Consider the following 25907-nt stretch of genomic DNA (forward strand, 5'->3'; position numbering starts at 1 on the left):
CGTTGTTATCTCTCTCATTATATACTAAAATGGACGTCTGAAAGCCGCGCTCGAGAACATTTGTTAAGTAACTTCGAGAGAATCTGGAGCTCTTGATAATTTGAATGGGTTTTAGATAGAAGTTGCTCTGGCAGAATTCGAATTTCGAGACTCGCGATTGCATCAGGTGTAATTTTATTTACTCGAGTCGACGTAAGTCGACTAAATTACGATTATGTGGCAACAGATTGAACGTAATATACTTCGAGATATCGGATTCGGAAAGCGAAACGACGGTGCGCTGCGAGGAGCATATGTTGAACGGCCTCGGGCGATCGATTGGCTTCAGGTCGTTGCGTTCTCAAACAACATCTGTGACACATCGGTAATATTGCTAAACATAATATTACCGTCGAAATAATAGCGCCCGCGCGAGATTCGCGTTCGAGACTCCGCAAACACCGCGAATCCGGCTCCAACTCGTGGGCGCATGCTAATGTCGTATATTAAATTCTGCTTGCGTTGATAGGCATAGTTTCGCAAAGGTGGAGTACGCCGCCACATAGCGCGGGCTCATTACCGTCGTGCCACGCGTCATGACTGAAAACCACCGTTCTATTTCATCGCCGTCGCCGCCAGAATGACGATGTCACAACGGGGTCGGTAAACAGCAAGCGCGGTTTTCCTAACTTTCACGTAATTAAGTGCGTCGAAACTTGATTAAGGCTCGTAATTGTGTTTTATAAGGAGTCCCCGGTACGGCTTTTTGAAGCCGCTTCTCGACGAGAGCGCGTCGGGTACGTGACCGGATTGATAAGAGGCAAACTGAATTATTATCAATGGAGATTCATATTCGAATTACGTTTGGCCGCTATGTTATACACTACAGGCTACGCAGAGATTTCAACTTAAATACCTAAAGTGAGTAAAAGCACAGAAAGTCGATACATTGGACACATGAGAACTGTCAATTGTCATAAATGTAAAATATAAGCACGTTTCTAAACTATATATTTTTTCTAGCAATTATTTAAAAATTGTCCATTAAAATGTAATACAAAATTTGCATGTTTCCTTTTACGAAAAAATGAGTACACCTAAACTGACAATGAGACGCGTGGTTCGGTTTTCTTTACGCGCGAGAAAGCGTAAGCTTGTTAGCCGCCAGTTGCAAAATACTTAATCTTGTATAGTGTATTATCGCGTAACACGTATCCGCACACATAACGGCGGAGAACCCTGCCCGGTTGGGTTGCATCACGTTATCACCCCGATATGATAGAGTCTACGCCGTTCTATATTCGTTCTATTTTATTATCCATCTCTTTTGTCCTCGTTACCATGACGATGCGACGTTCGGAAGAGATATTGAAGTCATTCCTTGCGCAAATGACACTCGCTTGTCGATACGCTCGCCGCTATCAATATCGATGTTGCCGATATAAAAATAATAGACGATAAAAATGAACAATGAGAAAAAAAAGATGTTACCGCCAGGTCGCTCGCGATTGTGCCATTTTCGACGATGACATCGTCAGCGTCGGGAGAGATCCGCTTAAGCGTAATTCGAATTCGCAGATAACGCCAATCAGTCTACTACGGCCAGCAACGCCGATGAAAATTCATCGGCATCGATTTCCGGGCAATTCTCGTCGAGGTCGAGGTATCATCGGACGGTCGCCGGGTTGGAAGTTGATGATAGAGGGTCGGAAGAGACGAATGAATTGGATAAATCGGCCTAGCTTCGGCGACAATTAGCTAATGCATATTGCTTCAACATCACCGTTACATAACGTATATACATGACGTTTGCAAGATATATAACAGACATAACGCACGTATTTGATGTTTTGTCTTGTCATATTCAATAAGATTATTTTATACTACAAGAATTGATTTTTTTTTTTAAATAATCTGCCATTAGATATCGCAAGTATCTTTCAAAATGTTAACAGATTTCCAAATTTAAAGCAATTAATAAACAATAAAAATTTTAAGTTTTTAATAAAATAATTAATTACAACAAATAAGGTGATGTCTGGACACCTTTATCATTTCAGTTTTTAAATAAGTATAACGCAAATTAAAATCAAAGCTACACGGAGAGAATTTTTTGTTATATTTTACCCTTAAAATCAATACAAACTTGGGACAACTTGGCAACCAAGGAATTTTTTAAATAATTACAAAAGACATTTTACAAACAACGTGATAAAAATTACCAAGCAGATTGGTAAATTTTGAAAAATTATTGAAATTTCCCAGATATATTTTAGTAAAATTAATCAAACATATTTTATATTTTAATGTAATAGATATTAATATTTTTTATTATGGTAGATATTAATCAAAATAGCTCGCATAAAATTCTTGGTGATACATGTTGTCCCACAACTACCATGATTTCAGTGTAAATTTTAAGAGAAAATTCTCTCCGTGTAAAAATATAATACAAGAAAAATATGTTTATCTTTGATTCTTTGATTTTAACTCGCGTTATAACTTATTTAAGGACTAAAATGATAAAAATGTCCAGACATAAGTACGTGTCCAGACATTGGTACATTTACCTTACTCTATGTCTAAAAATATTCGTTTATACATGTTAACCTTTTGATATACATTTTCAAATGTCATACATGCCACTAAAAAATATTGTAAAATTGTTATTTTTGTTGTAATTTGTAATACAGACAGATACAAAAATACATTTAATGTAAATCCTGCTATATTATTAATTTAAATTAATCTTTGATGTATTATTTTCTTTAGCAAAAAGGGTCGTTTGCCTCTCTGTATAGGCAATTCCAGTAACTTTTTATGATCGCAAGATCGCATTTTTCACGATAAACGGACGGAATCGACTCGAGGTTCGATGATGTACTGCCGGAAATGACGAACAAATTGGACAAATTGGCAACCGATATCGACGTAACAATTAGCTAATGCATCGAAAGGCACGCCATCGCTGTTGCACCAGCGCGATGCAGGCGAGTTTTACGAGCCGATGGGAGCTCTAGGGCCGCGAGAAAAATTCGCTTTCCCAGATGCCCTCGGCCCAACCCCGCCGATAATTGCGGACTATAAAGTGCGATCCAACATTCGCCACCCTTGTGGCCAACCCTCGTCTTTTCTGCACCGAACTCGGAGAAAGATCGTCGGTCTCTCTTTTCTATGCTATTCGTCTCTATCTTTTTTCTTTCTTTCTCCCTCTTTCCTTCTTTCTCTTTTTTCCTCGGATATTCACGGCGGAAGACCGACAATCGCCATTCCGAAAGAAAGGAGTAGCGGTTACGAGGGTGAATCCTCGCGTTTCCTCAGAGATTTTTAATGGTTATCGTTTTTTAATGGACCCGCGCCCCGGCACGTATGGCCGGTAAAAAAGATTACGGCGGAAGGGATACATTGTTGCATTTAATGGAGAGAGATCAAGAATTATTTGGGCGGTAAAAGTGACAGAGGAATTATTCTTAATTGTATACTACTCAACGTGATATTCTAATAAAATACGAGTTGATTTTTTTGTCAAGTATTACGCGACAGTGAAATGTCATTGAAATTAAAAAGTTAACGTGCTATTATCTATCTCGTGTAAAATTATTTTAATTGTTTTAGATTTTAGATCAATTAATATCTTTTAAAAATTTGCACGCGTGGCTATTCTCCCTGTACAATAAAACCTGCATCATTTTCAGTCAAAAATGTAGGTCTGGACCATCAAGTTATCGTTCTATATTAATTTGTAGAAATTCTGAAATTATGCAATTTATACGCATCGTTATTCCAGACACGCAATTACGCAACACGTGATCGTTTACGCCGGCGCGAATTATTATTTAGAGCACCGCCGGGTGACGTTACATTGTACATTCAATCACCGAGCCGATCTCTTTAAAATGACGCACGAGGCAATGCGGCGATATTTATTATCATTAGCCGTACAAGCGAACACGCTTGTTTACGCGCCGATGTACGTGTTCGCGGTGCGATGGAGGCCACATCGTCGGTCGTAAAGGTTTAATCGATTCCCGACCGGATCGCGCACACCGAGCACACGCGACATATATTGCAAATCCCAATCTGCGATTTTGTCCTTTTTACTATTCCAATGGCGTATTCGCCCACCTATATTCCGTCACGTTGCACTGATTTCATATAACCGAGTCCGTATCAAAACGACAAAGCGCAGCAGTGCAGATTACGTCGAGTTTACGTCGCGAGTTCGCCTTTCCGACAGTAAGAAATAGCATTATAAAGAACACTCTTTGCTCTGTTTAGAACAATAAAATTTTTTACTGCAGCTTTAGCAAACGACTTTTTAACAAACCGATCTTTATCATCCTTGAATCAAATGGCAAACGATTTTTATCGTCCTCGAGGTAACGGACAAGCGTACGATTCGATTTCGGAATTAGACACGACTGTACTCTCGTCGAAATGCGATCGGTCTTGCCTTGGCCATCGTAAATTTTTTATGGGCCTTCGATCGTGCCGCGTCCGCGATACTTATCGACCGCGGTCTGTGATTTCACCCCTCTCGTTATTCGCGCGGCGTATTTGACCCGCCGTTTCCATCACGTCACGCTAATCGACCGCGCGGTTACGTAAAAACCTTCTCACGATTTTATACGTTCCCGCTGGGGTATATTATTATCCGAAAATCAAACTGCTTCCCGCGACGGACAGCAAGCGTTCTGCAACAACGCTAGTTTCCAATTGCAATTAGCCGCCAGGCAATTATGCCAACTTCCTCTGGCTCTTAGTCATCATCGATCAAAGTTACTCATGCGATGTTGTGTGAGATATAATGTTAACAGCCAAGTTACCGGCAAAGTTTGTAAGCCCTCTCGCACTCTCGATTTTGAGCTCATTTAAAGTCTTAACAGTCATGGAAAATAATGATTAGGCGCGACAAAATGTATATAAACGTATATGTAATTGTGAACGACAAATCTGAGCTGTTTTAAAATTTAAATCTTTTGGCTTATAAATTTTCTGCTCTTTAAAGATACCGAAACATGCGAGAGAGCCAAGTCTCGTCGCAAACTCGAAGCGTTACAGTACGAAAAATTCGGGGTGCACTTGCACCCTTCTCGCCATTCGTCAGGCGTATCTGGCGTCCACCCGTCGGACGTTCCGTTACGTCGCTCTGATTTCGCGTGATCGAACGCGTGCAATGACTGGCAATGAGCCGTGCTTTCGTCGGTCACGCGACCAAAGTTTTTCGTGCGATTTCGCTTATTGCGAAAGATAGAGAAATGTACGACAACGTTATTGACTGCTTCATTGAACGCCCGAGATAATTCATTATGTATAGACAAAAATTAGGTGCTATTGTGACGGACATATAAGTCTAAGGAGAAATGTGAGTAATTTTCATTATGACTATTGTTCAGCTATCTTGTCAGTCGACCTTGTTGAATAAGAAACGTAATACAGGTCGAAAAATTGACTTTTTAACCTTGAGATGATGAGGAACGTTTAGAATAAATGCGACTAATTTCACGAGGGGCACTACTGTCTGCTAATCTAAACGTATATCGGAGAATGGAAAGAAGAAAGAATCTGGAGCACGTTCCACTTATGGCCAACGTAAGACATATATATTAGATACATGATAAATGTTAAGCAAGACAAGATTGATCGATGTTTATAATTTCGATCATAAATCATTCAAAGACTGCAAAACTCAAATACTAGCTTTCCTCAAAAATCGATTCTATTAAATTAATAGTGTCTGAAATATTAAACTGTACAAAGACCTTATAAATACATATTTAATACGGATGACACGTATCGGACACGTATCTCACAAAGTTGTGGAACGTGCTCGAGAAGGGTGACGACAACGGGGGACATATAACTTACGATTCGCTCCGTGGAGGACCATCGTGGCCGCGTTCTACACAACTATAAGTGTCCTCGATGGCACCCACCGGTTACGTATCTCTACAATCGCGAGCCCGGAAAACGACGCGCGAAAAATGCCTCACACCTTGAGCCAACCCCCCCTCGCGCGCGATTAGCTCATTCTTTCGCAAACGAACGCGATTCCGGGGATACGGGGAAGGCGAGAGAGTTTTCAAAACGGCACGGGGATTGCGAGTTCAGCACGAGTGACGCATCACCATATGACGCGAGAAACGCGATCGCCGTTACTCTATTTTCTTCCTCATCGAACGACGAATCCTGTCGAATCGTGCAATTCGATCCTCTCGTTCTATCTCTCTAACTCATCTTATCGGAGGTGACTGGTCGGAGTTATCGAGTCCGAGAGTTCGCGGGGAAAAACGTCGGAAACGATTATTACGAGATTTTTCGAGGTCACGAGCGGACAAATGGCACCCCGAGACGTTGGGGCGTCGCGGTCGTCGCAGTGTGACTGGCGAGACTCGCGATCACCCCCTTCTCCGTCCGCGCGCATCGCGATCCCCTCTACTCTCTCTCTCTTTCACCCCCGAGCACCCTCTCGCTCGCGTCACTCGGCCACCCCTCTCCTCACGTTTCCTCTACATGTGCGCTCCCATCTCTTTCCCTCCCTCGTTCCATCAGTGACTTCCACCAGCATCCATATCTCGTCTTTTCTTTCCTATCGTATTTTTTGTCTCTATCTATCACACCCCTTGCGTCATGTACCCTCGCTCCTCCTTCATCCCTTGAGGTTTCTCCGTGCCTCTCGCTCTCCTTCACTCTCCTTCATTCTCTTTCTCCCTCATTCTCCCTTCTTACTCGGTCTTCTATCTACCCCTAGTTCTTTCTCTCTGTCGCACCCTCGATTTTCCCTACTCGGCTTGTCGCGCGCGTCTCCTTCTATCCCTCGGCAACCCTCCAGACACTGGCCAAGCTGGTCACGTGAACGCCAGCTCGGCCAATCGTGCGCCGGGTGACGTCATCCGCGTGGGTTCTCTCGCACGGTTCGGGAAAGAAGTCGCGGGCGTAAGGGTGCATTTGCGGACTCCAGAGGGAGACGTGTTTCACGCCGGGGTAGGGATGGATGGCCGGTCGGTTCGATCTATAGACGACGTGTGATGCAACGGCGGGACCGACGATCTTCAAGATCTTGCGGAAAGGATTAAGACACTATCGCGCCGGTTTGTCAGTAGCAATTTTGCTAACTGTCCTTTTCTTTAGAGAACATCAAGAAATATATGACGGAAAAAATTCTTATCGCGCAAAATTATATTAATCTAATTTATCCTTTGAGATCTTTAAACAGATTTCCATATGTTTTTATGTATATACATATATGTATAAGTATAATTTAACGCGGTAATTTAGAATAAAAATTTAAAATGTGTGTAAGCAAAGTTGGGGATTGAGCTTTTAATTTAAAACCTGTTCTACTCTGCAACGTCCCGCTCATTTTCCCTCTTATTTTACAAACAATCCGCGTTCAATTTTCATTTCTCTTCATTTCAATATTCATCCCGTTTTACATGTATTTATACGTTATTACGTAAATTCATGCAAGAGTTATTTTTTCTCTAATATCCATTGTTCTTAATTAACTGTATCTGATCCATTAATTCTGCAACGACAAAGTTTCTCAACGCAAATAAAGATTATTATGTTCGCGGGAAAATTCTGTGTGTTTGTTCAGAGAAAAAAAGAAAGATCCCCCGATGTTAGTCACAGATTTTTTTTCTCGGGCCAGGACACTTCATGGCGCATCTGTACTATGAAACTGGAGGCAACGTACGACCATAAATTGCGTCGCACCGAGAACGGCTCATACCGAGGCCCATTTTTCTCCCGGCCGGAAAATGGGTTAGTGCCGAAAACCTTCCTGTTTGTATTCCGCGCTCGAGTTGGGCCTCCTTTTTTCTCTTCGCAGACATTACGAGGTCGTCGTCACCGAAATGAAATTCCGCGCCGCATAGCCGGGATGATGCGCACCGGAGAGGTGGGAGACTGCTAACGTGCTAAATCAACGTTACGTACGGTTCTCATAAAAGCACCGGTTCCCGTAAAATCTCATCAATACGATCGATCAATTAAAAACTCGTCATTATCTTTTCATTGATACAATATTGATTGGTAGGTGCATTCATTATAACGTGATTGGCATGCGAGTCACGCTTGGCGATCTCATTATACCTTAAGGGCCATTCTACAATACGTCGCAAACGACTTGTCAATTGCGGTTGTCAAGAGAGAGTTGGCGAACTTTTAATTTTTTTGGCGACAGTAACTGGCAATCGCGCGCGGCAATCAGAAATAACGCTTTCCAACTAGCAGTTGCCATTGTTTGTGACGTATTGTAGAATGGCCCTAACTCTCGTGAATGCCAAGATAATCGCGCATGCAACGAAATATATGAACATTCGTTACCATCCACTTATAGGCAAACATGAGCCAATCAACGTCTCAGTCGTCTCAATAATTTATTAAATATGCCAGAAGGTTATACATGAATGAGTCATTTTCACATTCTTTTACATGCATATCTTTAACACGTAAAAAAATACTGAAAAAGAACAGAAGAAAGAGAAGAAGAGAGGGGGGAGGAAGTATAAGGCGTTTAACATTACTGAACATTCATTTTAAGAACAAAAAATCCTCTTTGGTGGTAAAAAGACTCTCGCACGACTTCGCCGTTACTGCGATCGGACGCTGCCAGATGTGGATTTACTAGGAAAGTTTTATGCACCGACAGAGAAAGGAAAAAAAAAGGAAAATGGAGAAGTCAGTCGTAAATCTTGTGCCTCGTAAAATTTTCCATTCGTCTTTTATTTGCTTTTCGCCGCAACTTTAGCCCGGGAAAGACAGTCGTAATTCATCTTTTCTTATGCATGTATAAGAAATAATGCGGGTTAATTCGTGTATTACATATTATTGATTTGCTCTTGTTAATTCCCGTTAATGTGATCCGAGAGCTTCGAAAAAAAACTTCAAGCTTCGATAACCGTTGGAAAGAGTATCTAGGCCAATCTAGAGTGTATCTTGATTCGAAAATGCATAAATAAATACCTAGAAAGCTGAAATTTATTCACTCCGCTTGGCACAACCGCGCGTGACGCAATGAAGTGTGCTGTGTGGCAGCAAATCTCGTCCCTGTTATGGTGGATTAAATCCGGCGCACCCCAAATTTGCAAATAATTAACCGGTATTTGCAGTCGCCGATGAATTGCGCTTACAATTAGAAAGCAATTATCGAATATGAACTGCATCCGGATTAGCGCGCATTTCGAATACTTCACATATAATTGGGAGTAATAACTAATAACTATAATAACTCGTGTTATACTATATGAAAGGAAAAAAACCTTCGTCGCGACCGATATATGATGCGATTTAATTCGTGTGATGTGATGCTATGTAATAAAAAATTTAATTGTAATTTCAGAGCCGTTTAAGCAACTTAGAGCGAAGTGTTCCGTCAGTTTAGGGGTTCTAAGCGTTATAAATGTTAAACGTTCATTATAACGCTAATTCCGTGTCGCACAGGTTCAAAAACACCTCGTGAAAAACTTTCCTGTTAAAACTGGCGCTTTTAAAAATCTTGATCCAGACGGACACGGACGAGCGATTTGCAACTGTTTATTTCGGAGTTGATCGATATATTCGCCCGCGAATTCGTCTTTGAACGGAAGCTTTTAGGGCATTGATTTAATCTCGAATTTTTGCGTCATCAGAATTCTCGCTGACCGGAAAAATATAATCCTCTTCAAACGCGACATGCGAGAAAAGCCATAAATCAAGTCGGGCGCAATAATTGAAACGCAGGCGCGAGCTATCAAAAAGCAGTGGCTTGATTCCCTCTCACGAGATATTCTTTTTTTTTTTTTTTTTTCGTCCATTTTAGTCGATTTTTTTAACGTCGACCTGAACGCGCGACTGTCATGTGATTCAAATCACGCGAGCATCCGCGATTTTCCAGCAAGCGTCGGGGATAGGATAAAAATTTATGACAAGAGGGGAAATAGCGGTAGAGGAATATATTGGTAGGACAGCAAAAAAACGTAATTATACTTCATTAGTAATATAAACTCTGTTTGATAACTTACACCGCGCGATGAAAATCGAGAGAGTCCGTTCCCGGTAATCCGTGGGATCGGAGACTTTATTGGAAGTTATTGTAGTTTAATTTCTATCACGCACCATATTCTTTCATTAAGTTTATTCTCTACCATACGGGATAATATTGTGGTATTAAAGCGGAATGCATTATTTCGTAATTCCTTCTTGCATACACGAAGAAATAAATCAAAACCTGACCAGCGAAAACATAGAAGATTAAAAGAATTATTTTGCATTAAAAACAATTATGGAAGGATGTCCGATACAAATTTATATCTAAATATGCACGTAAATAAGAGCCTTCGTGCCAATTAAAGTGCATTTGAATGAAAAATTATAACTAACATTTTTATAAAAATGTTAACCTCGCAATGAAACGACCAATGTGACGAACGCATTTTCGTTGATGCGTAATGAATTTGAAGATGGATTATGCGAAAACAATGTACCGGTAAAATTTTAACGATTATGACGCTCGCCCGCCCATACTCGTCGTGAACGAGGTAGGCGCGTTAAACGCAACGCATGAATCGTAGTGGACCGTGCTGTAAAGCAGCACGAGCATTATATCATACATTATTCCGTATGTTATTGTCCATGCCACGCCGATGAAAACCGGTACCTAATGACCTGCACAAATCATTGGCCGAGCATTGTCACACGACTGCGAACTACACGCGTGTGCAAGTGACAGCACGACAAAAAAATTCTCTGTTCATGAACTTGTCAGCAAGTCGATTGTTAAGCCAACTGCACATGACGCAATTAATAATTGTAGTAACACAATTTACTGGTATGCTCCAGGTTTGTGCTCTATTTCGGCGCACAATATCTTACATTTTTGAAATTAAAGGGGCTTGAAAAGCAGATATGGAAAGATATACGATGGTAAGCACAAAAGAATAATTTTCTAGCGTAAGCACAAACATTATTAGTTTAATGAGACTGCATACTCTTTCTTAATTTCGCGAGAAACAAAAGAACCCATAATTATATGCCTGCTACATTGTATGAAAGAAACGTAAAATCATCAAAATCATAACTTTCGTTGTCCTGCATTGTATAGAATTTAAAAACGCAAAACAACAAATGCTGCGCGACATTAATACATACGACGAAAAAATAAATCTCTTGTGTTTCTTATGTGAATGACTATTCGGGTTACCCAAAAGAAAATAAAACGTGAGTGGTGTGTGAATGGAGCCAGGTCTTAACAGAGCAAACGAGAACGGCTCGTTTCACGGCATTTTTCCTCTTTTCACACGTAGTTTATATATTTGGGCGAGAAGAATCGCGACCCGAACTTTTTTCACTATTTCGGCCAAAAAAGAAATGGAAAATGATTGCGACGAAGCAGTTATATTTCCGCGTGGCCAACGACACAGAGCTATGAATATCTCTGCTATTTGCGACTTTTTAAATATTTATAGCTATGCTATCGAGACGCTGTACTGTAAAGTACTAATGCATGTTTATAGATACCTCGATAAAAATAATATAACGTTAAAATATAATTTTTTTTTATTTTAACAATAAGAAAATAATTTGTGGAAATTTCGATATAACAAATTAATTAATATATTACTATGAAAAAGCCATCGCCACGGGACACTTAATACTTTGAATAAGTGCATAATAACGCGCATAATGCAATTCAAAAAAATTCGGGATTGCATTTAAAGTAACTCAATGTCTCGGTTTCTCGCCGAGCCAATTTCATTAAAATTTCGACGTTATCTGCTTCGAGTAATTATTATCGAGGAATCATTCTTCGCGGTGCGGCGCTGCATCGTCGAAATGAAAAGCAAAAGCGGGGTACAGAGTACAAAAATAAAAAAAAACAGGTTACTGTAGGAAGCAGGCAACAGGAAGATAGATCCGGTACATACATAAAAATCGACCTGCAGCGCAGCGCTCGTAATTGCGTTCGGCGACGACGGCAGCGTCGCTTTTAATTAATGCGACACACTTTTTTCCCCATCGCTGAAAAGTGCCACATCCTCGTAATCCACACCACGGCCGCCACGCCGAGTCCGCACGAGAACGTGCGATGGGGGTTCGTTAAATAAATGGAAAAAAAAAGTTCGCCAACCCTCGAATGCACTCCCGCTTGATCCCGGCGCTCTCCCCCTCTCGGGCGCTATCCATGTCGTGAACTGCGCGCATTTCCGTTTATTCTGGTTTCGTGCGGCACGAATTAACGGGGTAAATGCGATCGTAAGGTGCAACGAGCATGTTAGAGTAGGGCAGCGCATGATTTCAGAACCGCGTATGATTAGACGCTCCGACGCGCGGCGCGTCTAGGACTGGCGTTGGAATTAATTTATATAAAAATTTCGATTTAGACAACAAATTTAACGTATAAAACACATACCATCTATCGTTTTTTGTGTAAATAGAAATAATTCTTGAAGATGTTTTTGTCCGCGTAAATTCCCTTTACTGAATTATTGATAAAACAATACACTGAGAAAAAAATACTGTTGCTTCAATTAAATGTGGAATTCCGGGGTGCCAAAAACATAAATAGTTGATTCAATTGTATAAATAGTTGATTCAACTATAGTGTAGTTGTTTTAATAATTCAAATATTGAATCAACTATTTATACAATTGAATCAACTATTTATGTTTTTGGCACCCCGGAATTCCACATTTAATTGAAGCAACAGTATTTTTTTCTCAGTGTAGATATATTCGCTAAGAGAATAAGTTTGAACACTATAGGGGCAGAAATGCGAAGAGGGCGGTCAACCCTCTGAGTGCGAGGGATGGTCTGTCGTGCCCTGCGGTAATTTCCGTCCTCGAATTGAAATGTTATTACGTTAGCGACACGTTCCGGTATTCCTCCCGTCCTCTCTCATCGCTTTTATTTTCTGCCTACTGGCTTTTTCTTGTAAATGCGATTTGAGGCGAATGAGCGCATAAGAGAAATAAGAAAGCAGAATCAAAAAAGAAAGAGGAGAGAGAAAGAGAAAAAAGGAAGCGACAGCACAATAAAATATAAATTTATTATTCTAGAGGAAACTCATTTGTTGCAGAAAAAAAAGAGATTGAGGTTATAAGATTATAAATAATAAAGAGAGATAAATTTAATAATATAACTTAATCTCATATTCCTTGAAATAATCTATAAATGAATCTGTCTTAAAACGAAAAGGTGCAGGAATTTCAATCAATAAGGGGATAAAGTGAAGCAGAGAACAGATACAAAAGGAGCTTGACACGATCTGCAATCTAATTCGTCTCTGAGGGAGAAGAAAATAGGGAAAACGGAGCGAAACGCCGAGTCGTTAATCCCGACATGCAGTACCTGCGAAGCGAATTCCGCGCGGGGAACGAGACAGTCCCACAGAATCGAATTAAATCCTGGGATATACGATTCCCAGCGAACATATCTCCGGTCCGCGAATCGGTCTACAGATCCGTTCGAGATTTTCCGGCGTGAGTTGCGTGCAATTGGGAAAAAGAACTCCGACGAGTTCTCCACCGCGACATAATTTATGTACGCACCTCCGTCCGCGTTTCGCGCCATTGTGGTCCCGTAAGATGCACGGCAAATTTCGACTAATTATTCGCGAAACGACTTAGATTTGAGTCCTGATTTATAAACGATATACCAAGTGTGCCGCAATCGTCGTATAATATTTTAACATTCTAAAAATTAATATGAAAATCCTGAAACAAAAATGTCGATTACGAGATAATTTCCGATTTGTAAATAATCAATTTTCGCCGATGGTATCGCGCAGAGTTCGCGCGGTCAATACCCGTACGAATCTATGAAAATCACATTACGTAAGCTTCGAATTATACAGCGATCTACATCGGATTAGACGGGTTCGTTGTAAAGCTACGTTTACAAGCTCAACGATCTCGCATTCCGATAAGTTTCTCCGACCGCAACCCACGAGAAAGTTCCATCAAAAACCCTGAAGTTTGATTTCCATAATCACACATAACCCGTATAATTCGCCTAACTCTGCTCAATGATTCGCAGTACATTTCAGGCACATTTTCTCTTAATTGTATTTTTTAATGGCATAGTATTTTTTCCCCCTATTTTATTATTATTTAACAAGACCATCTTGGGCGACGCTTTGAGGTCGATACAGTTAGAAGAAGAAAAGAAAGGATGGAAAAAGAAGCCCGAGTCCCCCGCGCGGCATTCTGGTGTCTTGAAAACAGGAACATTCCGGTGGTTTAATGCCGACAGTGTCGTCCATCCCCATGCGAGGGAATGGGACGACGTTGCTATCCCCTGTCCTCCTTTTCTATTTTCTTTCCCTGGAAGTGAGACGAAGAGATCCAGAGGAAAAGAAAGCGAAAAGAGAAGAGAAATTGAAGCGCGGAGGTAACCATTCTGGATAGCGATGTTCTTCGCTATGAGAGGGGGGGGGGAAGGCGGGGGTAAAAGACGACGCTACAGGTACAGGGGGAAAAGAGCGATCTCCTGACTTTTATTGCAGCCGACCGTGTTAATCCCAAGCACCCATAAATTCATCCAGTGGGAATTGCTTCTTAACCTCGTCGGTATCGCACTAAGTTCCCCCTGTCGGAGTCTTAACTAACATATGTGATCTCTTTTTATTACCGAAAGAGATTTCTGTATCGCGAATTGGATGTAAATATTGTAATTAAATCGAATGGCGCGTCGCAAGATTCTGATTTATATACATGACAAAAAAATGAACAATCGTGTTCGCATGCAACGAATCATTGAAAAAAATTGAAGCTGTACAAGGGTGATCGAATAAATTTTGTACTGTACGACTAACTAGCCTGTAAAATTATTCCGCATTTCGGGACGAGCGTGAGAAGGAAGAAAATAATTTACTGCGACAATTCGTAGGATGGCAACGAGAGGTCGACGGAAAACCGGAAGGGAAAAAGTAAACTTTTAATCAGTCGGTCTCCCTATTATCTCGGCAACCATTCCGATTCTTCGAGGTTTCAGCCTTTCCCCGTTTACTCACTCCCCCTCTCCCGCGTCTCGTTGCCAGGATGGTACACCCGCCAAATTACATCGTCGCTAATCCCCTCCCAGTGGCATTAATTAGCTCTCGATTCCTACCGCCATCGATCTCACGACAACTCGGTAATTTGATTCTCGCTCGCGACGCGGTTTGAAACTTGCAAGCCCATGTTAATACGTGCGACATCGGAAACCCCCTCTCGCCCTTGGATCAAAGAACGGATTAATACAAATACATCGAGGACTCGATGTGTATCTACATACGTACATATAACAGAATGGATTACGTTGATGAAATCAATGTTCGTCCGAATCATTGATTTCCGCCGAGCCGCCATAACTGCACCATCCCGTTTGCATACAGCTATACAAACCGAGATTATCACCTGTCTCTCATTTGGTAAGAAATTCATCGAATTCAGGAAATATCGAAACGTATCGTATTTAGTCTATGTTCTCTAATTTTAGTCAATGTTCAGAATACCTATTTTTGGTACTCTCGCAGTTCTACATAAAAAATGTATATCTTCTAAGTAACATTCAGTTCAAGTTCTGTAATTTTCACGAGTATTATTTCGCAAAATACTCGGCGAGATATTGTCTCTCAAATATCGTGATACTAGGGCATGCAAAGTTCAAGCAGAGCATTTTTACCGAGGCTGATGTCGCTTGCGCAACAACGAGAAAGAAGTTCGGTTTAATCTGGCTTCGAGGGCTCCGTTGTGTCCCTTCCCAGCGGCCTCGTCGGATTTTGAAATTCACGTGTCGCGAATTTTTCGAGGGAAACCCAAGCACAACGCGCGACGTCTCTTCGATTCTACAACGGGATTTTTGCGGAAAGCCTCGAGGGCAAAAATCGTCGCGCGGAAAGAGCGCAGTCTTTTCATTCGCGCGCACCACGGACAGAAACTCAGCTGCATTTCTGTCGCGGTGTAATTTGCATGGCCGTCCCTGTTTTGAAGCCCGCTGGTAGTTTTCGCCTTTTATAACTTTCTCAAACGATCGCGAATATACCCGATCCACATTTCGCGCTCTTCTATTATACGCCGGAAGGAAGGAAAGTTACCTTCGCTAAGTGGAGATCGGTTCAGTTAAAGATTCTTTTTCAAGGTATTAAACTTTCAATTAATTGTTAAAATATTTAACGTCGAGAATAAGGCAAGCTGCTTTAAATTTTCGCGAATAAAAAATTGATTTTAAGCGCGTATATTAAAACGGCCGTCTTTAAACTACACGCTACTAGTTAAAATCTTCGTAAGGGATGGGACGAGACACGCTGGAGAATGCTACTTAAGTATTACAGCAAGAACTGAGGGAACTGACAAGAACTCAAGCGAACGAAATTTCTTGTTTCGAGTACTTGGCAAATGGCGGGAGGAATGGCAAAGAATTAGCTGCAAATCGAAACGGCGCGGCGGAAACACGTGTCCCAGAGCAGCTTCGAGCAGGAAGCGAGGTCTTTCCTTTGAATGCGCTTAATTGCAAGAACAGTTTCGTTTCCAGATCGCGGGTCAGACAGACTGACGAGAAGCACGGAAATGATTAACGACAAAAGCGGAGACCCCCCCTGTTGGATCTCCGGAAACGGACTTGGAGGGCGCACGAGAAAAAGGAACTGATTCTCGAATCTGAAGAAACGGCCAGAAGCCGGTAATTACCCGATAAAATTCTTCCGCGCGACTAAGAAAGAAAGATTCACCCTCGTTATACTCGTTATCGTTAAACGACTCGTTTGTTCTTACAGTGTTCATAAATCAAATCTTCATAATCCTTTCGACTTCAGTTTTAGCTATACGATTTAACTACGGCTCGTTAAGGATTGTTATGTACGATCTATCTCGATTTTTATATTTCATAAAATCAATTAGGCGCAGCTATAATTAATCGAATTCATTTCTGACATGTCATTTTCATCTAATATATAATATTTGCATTCAATTCCCTAATATGTATCGCAAATTTACCACAAGCAATTGAAATCTGAAACAAGCAAAGAGTTTTCACGGAGTTTTCACGGAAAACGCGCTCGATAACGTGTGTTTAATCGCGCGACGCTCTTTATTAGTCATGATTGACGCGAAATAATAGCGTCAACGTCAGCGGAGTGCGCGATCGATAACGGAAAAATAATTTAATGCGCCGGGGCGAACTGGGTCATTGATTCGCTTTGCGTTAGTTGCCGGGTAAGTACCCGATAACCAAATTTAACTCCGACGAGCTCTGTAATAAACGGATAAGTAAATCCATTAGCCGCGCTACCATAGTAACGCATAAATTCGTGATCCCCTCGAATGCGCCGATAGCAATTCTTCGTGTAATCGATTATCCCCCCATTGCCATTACGTCGCGTGACTGCATCGGCGGCATAACTTTCTGATGCGCTTGGAATATCTCAGAGACGCGATTGCAAAAGTAAATTATCTGTCACAGGGGGGAAAATGGCTCTCACGTAAAACAGCGAAATGTCCGTAAACGGTGTAGATCGTGCAAAAGGGAATCGGAATACAAAAGATAGAGAGAGCTGTCCACCGTCGGATGAGCGTCGCATAAGGACGCTGAAGTTATGGCTGCGCCATTGCAGAATACCCGGATAGATCAGGGATGGATGAAAACTGTGGTTCCGAGTGGGTGGTTGGTCTGACGCAGCAAACAGAAAATAATACCGGGCAGCATTGTTCCCATTTTGTTCCCCCTCTGTCCCGCTTTATCCACTCGCCATTCGCGTTCCGCCACTGTAGAATCATCCGCGCTATTGTCGAGTTTTGCCAGGGATCTTCTCTCGCTCTTCATTTCCCTCCGCAGCCCTACCGCTATCGCTGTAGTACTCCACCCGACCCAACTGTTTTTTTTGGTTTTTTTTTTTTACTGCTCCCGCCTACGAACGGCATACGTATTCCCATTTTTTAGCCGGGGTTTAAAGGGAGAGAATCGTGACAGATTGCAGCGTTTATTCCAAAAGGAAAGGCAACGTTTATCTATATTATTAAACGCGTTTGTGTGTGTGTCATGTATTAAAGTAATTTCGCCGCGGGCTGATTACATGGCGTGAGGGTATTTACGTAAAAGCTTAAAGCATGATTTGCTTGAATACGAGGAAATGCGACAAATATTTAAAAAAGAAATAAAAATAGATACATAAAAAGAAGATAATATATATGTAGAAATAGCATGAAACAGTTCGATGCTCTTCGTCCTAATTTCACAAAAACTGCACTACATCGCGGAGGAATTTAACGGTCCGAATAACATAAAGATAGGAGGGTGAAGGGTAAATGAGAAATTATTACCGTGGTATTCTTTACGTCCCGGAAATTCGTTTGACTCACGCAAAGCACCGCAATTCTTATGAAATCCTCCGTTTTTACTCTCGGTAAAATTTCTGTGGTAAAAGTATGTTTACGGATATGACGTTGCAAGATTTATTTCCATCGCTCTCGAGAGATTCCGCGCTTGATACTTTGTTTTTCGAGAGAGAGAGAGAGAGAGAGAGAGAGAGAGAGAGAGAGAGAGAGAGAGAGAGAGAGAGAGGCCTTGGTCCTGCGGAGCGTTAAGATTTTCCGAGACGAGCGCCGCGCCTTACGGTCATCCTTCTTGGCTACTCTCCCGGTCAGTTCTCCTCGTTCCATCTTCCAGCTCCGGTTTACTTTCTGCCCGGGAGACCGTCGAGGATCTTAATAAATCGCTCTACGGCTCGATCCCGTTTCTTCGTAACGGTCGTCCGGAAAAATGGAGTATCGTCTCACATACTCGAGAGATCCCTTAGAAATTGGCGGTCGTCTTTTCCGTGTGGACGACGCTCTTAATCTGTGGATAATTTACTCCTTACGTCGTCGGCGTAACGGTTTTTCTTCTATGAGAATAGGATGAAGAAGCGATGTTTTTATGTTGATAATTTGTCCAGCTTGGTACTATCGATAACTTTCGCAAAATATACATAGGTATATTATTAGATAGACGTGTCAATGTATTAGAAAAATTAGTCATATTAATTCGTAGACGTTTATAGAAAATTTAAAAGAATTTAAATTGTAAAAGAAGAAGAATTCTCTACAGAACTTTCCATTTAAATTTTTCTAAATGATTTTTTGGGCTAACAGTGGCAACTAATTTATGGATTTAATATGACTGCTAAATTTTGCTAAGTTTGCGGATTAATCTGTATATAAATTAAGATCATTTGGCGACGATATAATTATGATATAAGAAACATAGGCATTTTAGATATTTTAGTTAGATATTTTTAATTAGGACATCATTGCTTCGTGCAATACGCTATCAAACGGCGTGTCGACCGCTCAAAAGTCTATTTCAGTGAGCCAAATTGGTGCGATCGCTTGTCGTCTGACTGCAAAATGGTTGAACTTCGTCGACAGTGCTTTCAGAGAGCTGCCAGATCTGGTTGAGAGTTTTGGCAAAATTCTATTAAATTCACGGATTCACGAGCCACCTACGTCGATCACCGTTCTCCGTTACAACTGTAAACTTCGTTGCGTGCAATATCGAGATTCCAAATCCTTTTCCTGAATTCGATAAAGGATTCGTGAACGGATATTCAAATTACGTTGCGATAACAGTAAATCAATTATTTATGCATTGAGTGTATCTTTAGTCGCTATTATTAAGTAATCTAATTTATTTTAATTTATACTGTACAAAAAATACCATAGGTAAAAAAAAATAGAAAAGGGGACAGGTCGACAGAAATGCATTACGCTCGAGCTCGATCGGATTAGCTGCGAGCAATGCGCGCCGCGTGCGAAAAGTTATGTTTGTTGTTGATCATAAAAACGGGATATTCACGAGCGTCCGGGAAACACGTGGAAAATTGCAGAAACAATCCGCGGCTAGTGAAAATCTCGTCGTGGAAAAACTGCGCACGCCGGATATTTCAATCAACTCGCCGGATTGCGCGATACCGTTGCTCCAAAGTCGGTGTGATTGGATCGCTTCGGTCCGACTCGATACCGATCGATCGTTCGTCGATCACCGGACGGTGTACAAGCGAGTACAAGCGAGAATGAAGGAGAGGAGCCGGGCGTTAAAAATAATCTACGCGAGACGGGGAATAATCATATTTCACAATCACGTCGCGACGGCGGCAGCGGCGACGGTGACGATGGCGCGCGGAAAATTGAAAAACGAGGCCGAATCAGCGCGCCGGATGGCCATCGAAAATTAGTTTTTCGTATTCATTTGCTTGCCGAGAAAGTATATTTCATCGGCACGCGTGATGAATCGTAACCGGCACGCACCCACCCTTTCGAATAAACGTTTCAATCTGTCGTGGATCGGTTTTCATCGTTCAAGGGACAATAAAATATGGACGGTAATTCAGGAAGGGACGAGACACCCACGCGCGACAGTCGACTGGTAGAAATATTTTTTGTCGAATCAAATAACGACACGAAACGCTATGGATAAAGAATGATAGACACGAATAAAGCTGATATTAAAAATAAAATATTCTTGCATGTTATGCAGGATATAGTTTTTGTGAAATTAGGACAAAGAGCATCGAACTTTTATACTATTTCTATATATATGTAATCTTCTCTGATACTCTTTATGTATCTATTTTTATTTCTTTTTTTTATTATTTGTCGCATTTCCTTGTATTCAAGCAAATCATGCTTTAAGCTTTTACGTAATACTCTCTAAATCTGAATCAGTGAATGGTACTGTAAATCAGTGACTATTCACTCTGATTCAGATTTAGAGAATAAATTTCCCTCACGCCATGTAATCAGCTCGCGGCGGAATAACTTTAATACATTAAGATATGTTATATACGTGTATAAGCAAAAAAAAAGCATCAGAGCCAGAGGATCGCTGCTAGCCTGTTCGATCATCGAAGTCAAGCAACGTTCGGGCGCGGAGTCACAATTAAGTTGGATAGGTGTAGTTATCCATATGTTACGACTGAAATTTAGCTACCGCACAGATTCTTGCTGTTGCAACTAATCTTTTTTTTCCGTGCATCAATTCTCTATAGTTGTCCCAACCATAGGTGTAGTGATCTCAACTACGGCAGCATGACCACATCAATGTAGGTGTGACAACCACAGATATGGCTGCCCCAGATATTATTATTTATTGTGATTGTGTCAACCAGAATTCTGCATCTGGTAACCGTATCGTTTTTTCCGTGTACTTTAACGAGACGATTAACGAAAAATATAATAGCTCTGCACCGTGTCCGTCGAACCGAAGTTCTGTCGTAACAGCTATTAAATCATTTGATATATGTTTCAACGTCTCGGATGTCGAAACTGTAATACAATTGAAAGCGAGCGAACACACCTATTACATTTTTCTCCGTGTCGAAGGTCCGTCCAACTAAAAATATCGAAGGCCACGCGTATAAATGCGCGATCTTACGGGCGCGTGTCGTGGGTGTACACGATCCGTTGTCTTTTATTACGAAAGCGAGCATGCCGGCGTAATGGTCGGGCCGTAGTTCACATTAATGGGCAATACACGCGATCATGACGACATCGTGAAAGTAGCCGTGCGTTGGCAGAAGTGAGCGGCGCGGAGCCCGTGATTACGTCCGCTGGTAAATATGCTCCTCGGCTGAAACCCCGGTAATATTCCCCGTTTTTCACGACGAGTGATTTGTCGGTCTATGTACGAGGTACATAGTACCGCTTTACTGAGGTCTCGGGATGAAAAATGAGTGCTTTCCTATGGTGGAATCCGGAGAAAATTTTGAGAGATATCAAATGTATGCACATTTTTAATTACATAAACTTTTTATTTTCAATACAGTCTCTAATATTAAAATTAACTTTACATATTAGTGAACCATTTTGTATTTTATTTTCCGAGATGTTCTATATATAGAACGGCGAAAAATTTACACCTCGATGAGAATTCCCAGGAAAAATCGGGACAATAAACGACATGAATTGTGAAATTAACACAATCAACTCCCGCTGAGTGAAACTCGGCGTACACGGAAAAAACAATATGGTTACCAGATGCAGAACTCTGGTTGCCATAATAACCACAATAAATAGTAATATTTGGGACAGCCACATCTATGGTTCTCACACCCACATTGATGTGATCATGTTGCCGTAGTTGAGATCACTACACCTATAATTGGGACAACCGTAGAGAATGATTGATCCACGGAAAAAAAAAATTAGTTGCAGCAGCAAGAATCTGTACGGTAGCTAAATTTCAGTCGTAACATATGGATAACTACACCCATCCAACTTAGTTGTAACCCCGCGCCCGAACGTTGCTTGACTTCGATGATCAAACAGGCTAGCAGCGATCCTCTGGCTCTGATGCTTTTTTCTTGCTTATACACGTATATAACACATCTTAGTGTCAAAAATCATTAGTCGCACACGTCATGTTCTCGAAAATTTTACCTCGATTTTATAACAGCGTTGTTTCTGTTAAATTAGCTGTGGTAAAGAATAATTTTTTTTCCGTGTGCCAGTGCTGGCGCGGTGGTGCGGCAACTATGATATGATTGTCACAACCATCTTTAGGTGAAAAAGTAACAAATATAGGAACACTTACCCAAGAAGATTTCGTCGATGTCGTCGGCGTGGAGATCAAGGTCGAGCTCGGGCGCTCCGTTGTTACCGGGAGCCTGATGGCTCCTCTTTGCCAAGTCCATCAGCTCCAGGAGATCGTCTCGCAGCTCGAGGCGGCCCGCGGCCAGAAGCTCGGCCAGCAGGGTCAGGTAGGGAGAGGTCAATAGGCGCGGACTGGTAGCACGCAGGCAACCGGGTAACCAGAGTCCTGGGAGGCTGTACGGAACCACCGGTACCGCTCCGGCACTAACGAAGCCACCGTTCAGGAGTTCGCCGCACAACATAGATGCCGCGATGACCTCAGATCCTCCCTCGTGACCTTGGCACCGCCTCGATGTCGACTATCTGCAAGCTATCTCGACAAGATGTCGACTATCTCACACACCGCCTTCGATTAGTTTAGCGCGCGAGAGCGGGACGTCCTGGCGAGGACGAGGGAAATTAATTACGAAACTTGCAGCGAGTTCTTCAAAGGTTAACGGAGTAAGAAATGGGACGAGGCAGGCGCAAAAGTAGAGAGTGTTTCGCGACTTTTCTCGCTGAAAAAGTCGAGAGACTGAGCTTTACGAGTTCCTCTCGAGCGAGAGTTTTTAGATTTAAAAAACAGTCAGCAGCTGTGTTTAACTAACGGAAGTGAGTTAAGATTGCAACAGCAAAGATGATTATGCGGCAGAAGATTAAAAAAAAGGTCTCAGAATCAGCAACTGTTCCAGAAAATAATTAACTGCAACCGTTATTTCATAGGTTAATAGAGAAACATGTTGATTGCTATCTCAAGTATTAAATAATCCTGAAATTTCTTATGGCTTTTATATCAATATAAATTCACTTTCTTTTAAAAAAAGTAAAGTTTTGCAAAATGTGAGTACAGCACTAGTATATTATGAAACGTAACTTCGTATGCAGGACGCATCTTTCTTCCATTTAAATAAACTTTGCAAACGCGTGTAAGGCTTTTTAACCCATTTATTTTCGCAAACTTTCACGTCTGACATAATCAAGGATAAAAAAACTCTTGTTCACGTCAGTCAGTCAGCTTTTTTTCTCAAGAAAATTACATATATGCGTGAAATAGATATAATTTATAAATTTTGAAAACTTTGACAGTGGAGATTTTATAAAATCAAACTTTGTTATGCAGAAACATATCCCTTTATCGTTGTGTCACAAATATCATAGGACAACCATTTCGTTAATACGCGTGTATCTCGATGCAGGATTCAACGCTGCCGAAGTCGTCGCCGAAGCGACATTGAATATACAATTCCTCGGGCGAGCATGAAAACCGGGAGGAACGACGTGGATATAATAATAGTTGCGAAATTTCAAGTCCGGTTTCGGTAACAAAGGAGCCGGGGTCGGGTAATACCGAACGCGAAATAACTGAGGAACAATACGATCTCTCGCAGACGGGCAAATGCGCACAATTATCGTGAAATATATACGCAAATTAATCCTATCCACGCGAGGCAGGTCTCGGCGATGAAACACGAACCGAATGGAGTAACGAGAAGGCGGTGCCGGCGAGATACGGGAGATAACGGGTGTTCGAAAGCGAAGGCGCCTGGACAATCAAGTTTCGAATCGCTCTGTCGAACGATTTCGATTTGATTGACTACGGTTTATGGAGTTAAATGAGCTAAGCTTGCCGATTCAATTACGGCAGATTTGCTTTAAATTTATCGACTTCTGTCTGGAGTAATTCCCTGTAGCCTCTTCATGCAATTTTTATTTGCATTCACTCCGAGCATTCAATATTCCAATAAATATTTTAATTATTCCCGTGTTAGTTAAACATACACTAAATTTAATATTTTAAACTTGCAGCAAAGTAAAGAGCAACTCGAACTTTTTTACCACTAATGAACATGCTGCGTGCCAATCTCTATACTAAAATCTAAAAAAGAAAGACATTCTTTAAATCGATCGCGAGAGGAAAGATATTCTTAAAATCATCCGACGTTCGTATCTTTTCAGTAGTGTCACATGCAATATCCAAGGTAGTTAAATTCACGCACCATTTTCCCACGCATACATTGAAGAGGGACACGTGATGGACGACCCGGATTTTTCCGAAGAGAAACTCGACACAGATCGCGGAACTTCTGAATATTCTTCGAGAGGACACGCGGACGCACTCGGTTGCGGACACCGGCGATGCGGCACTGAACAGGCGCAAATGGAGCGTGACAGACGGAAAACCGGAAGTGATCCAATGGGAGGAGAGACATTCCCGTGGAGCCGACCACCTCTCGGCGCGATGCATGACGTCAGGTTTAGAGCGGGTGTGAATGCATCGAGTGATCTCATGGCGACAAGGCTGTGATAAGCGCCCGATGCACCCGACATCGCAGTGATAAATGGCAGGCAGGCGAGTTGACGGATTTTTTGAGGCCGGAGACCACTCCGCAAATAAATCCGATCTTGCTTTTATACGTTATGAATTAAAAGTTCTTATTGATTAGAAAAAAAGCTATTTGAAAATCAAGAATGGGCTGGATGCTTTAAAATTGGAGCAATAACAAACCTATTCAATATTTTATAGAAGAAAAAGAATATTCTTAAGATATACAATTTAGCACTTTCAGTATTGAAAGTCATCCATTATACATAAAAGCATCGTTTTGAATAAAATTAATTTGATAAGATTTTAATCTTTATTAATAAATGCACGATTAGTTAAGAAATAATTCAATAGTAGATTTTATCAATAAAACGGTCTTGGAATAATATAAGATCTACATGTCGAGAAAGACGCAACGATGCACAGGAGATACGTTCCTGGGCATACAGATACCCGTTTTCCTCGCGGATCATCGCTGATTGTGAGTCGAGCGTGGCGGATCAGAAATGAGGTACGCGCAGCGAAAACATCTCGCCCGTTAATCAGATCGCCTACGCACGAATTCCCGCAGTACACGTATACGAGATTACATAATACGCATCTCGTGCGGCATGAGATTATGTCGCGAGACATTCCACTTCAGGGAACTTCGGCGTCCCTGAAATTCCGGATCGGAATTCGCGGCATCGCGCAGCGGCGTAGCGACACGGGGAACGACGACGCTCGCGTCCTGTCCTCCGCGAAATCGAGCGCTACGCGGACAGTAAACACGACGAAATTATCTCGCGGAATCCTTCGAAAGTATTCGTTATGGAAACCGGCATAATGCTCGCGGCTTATGAGAGGTTGCGAAGATTCCGTGCGCGTTATCGTCGTCGAGGGAATTACTCGGGGCAGAGCAAACATGCAATATCATCCATATATCCGCATGACAGAAATTTACTTGACATATTATAACGTAATCCAGAATTTTTCTGAATTCTCTCGCGATAACCTGTGCTACCATATTTTGGGAATCCAAAATATGAGTTTCTTTT

General features: G+C 41.6%; 1 protein-coding gene across 1 annotated transcript in view; it reads right to left on the minus strand.

Annotated features, from left to right (window-relative positions):
- LOC139771981 (protein Fe65 homolog) overlaps positions 1 to 25907 on the minus strand; it is a 149338-nt gene that overhangs the window by 81265 nt on the left and 42166 nt on the right. Inside the window, exon 2 of the mRNA XM_071705232.1 lies at positions 22510 to 22898. Coding sequence (XP_071561333.1) covers positions 22510 to 22810 — 301 coding nt within the window. The 5' untranslated portion in view covers positions 22811 to 22898. The remainder of the gene's footprint in view (positions 1 to 22509; positions 22899 to 25907) is intronic.

Source organism: Temnothorax nylanderi, unplaced genomic scaffold (genome assembly GCF_030848795.1).
Source record: "Temnothorax nylanderi isolate EJ_2023f unplaced genomic scaffold, tnyl_v1.0 TNYL_tig0003_pilon, whole genome shotgun sequence".
NCBI classification, from domain to species: Eukaryota; Metazoa; Arthropoda; class Insecta; order Hymenoptera; family Formicidae; genus Temnothorax; species Temnothorax nylanderi.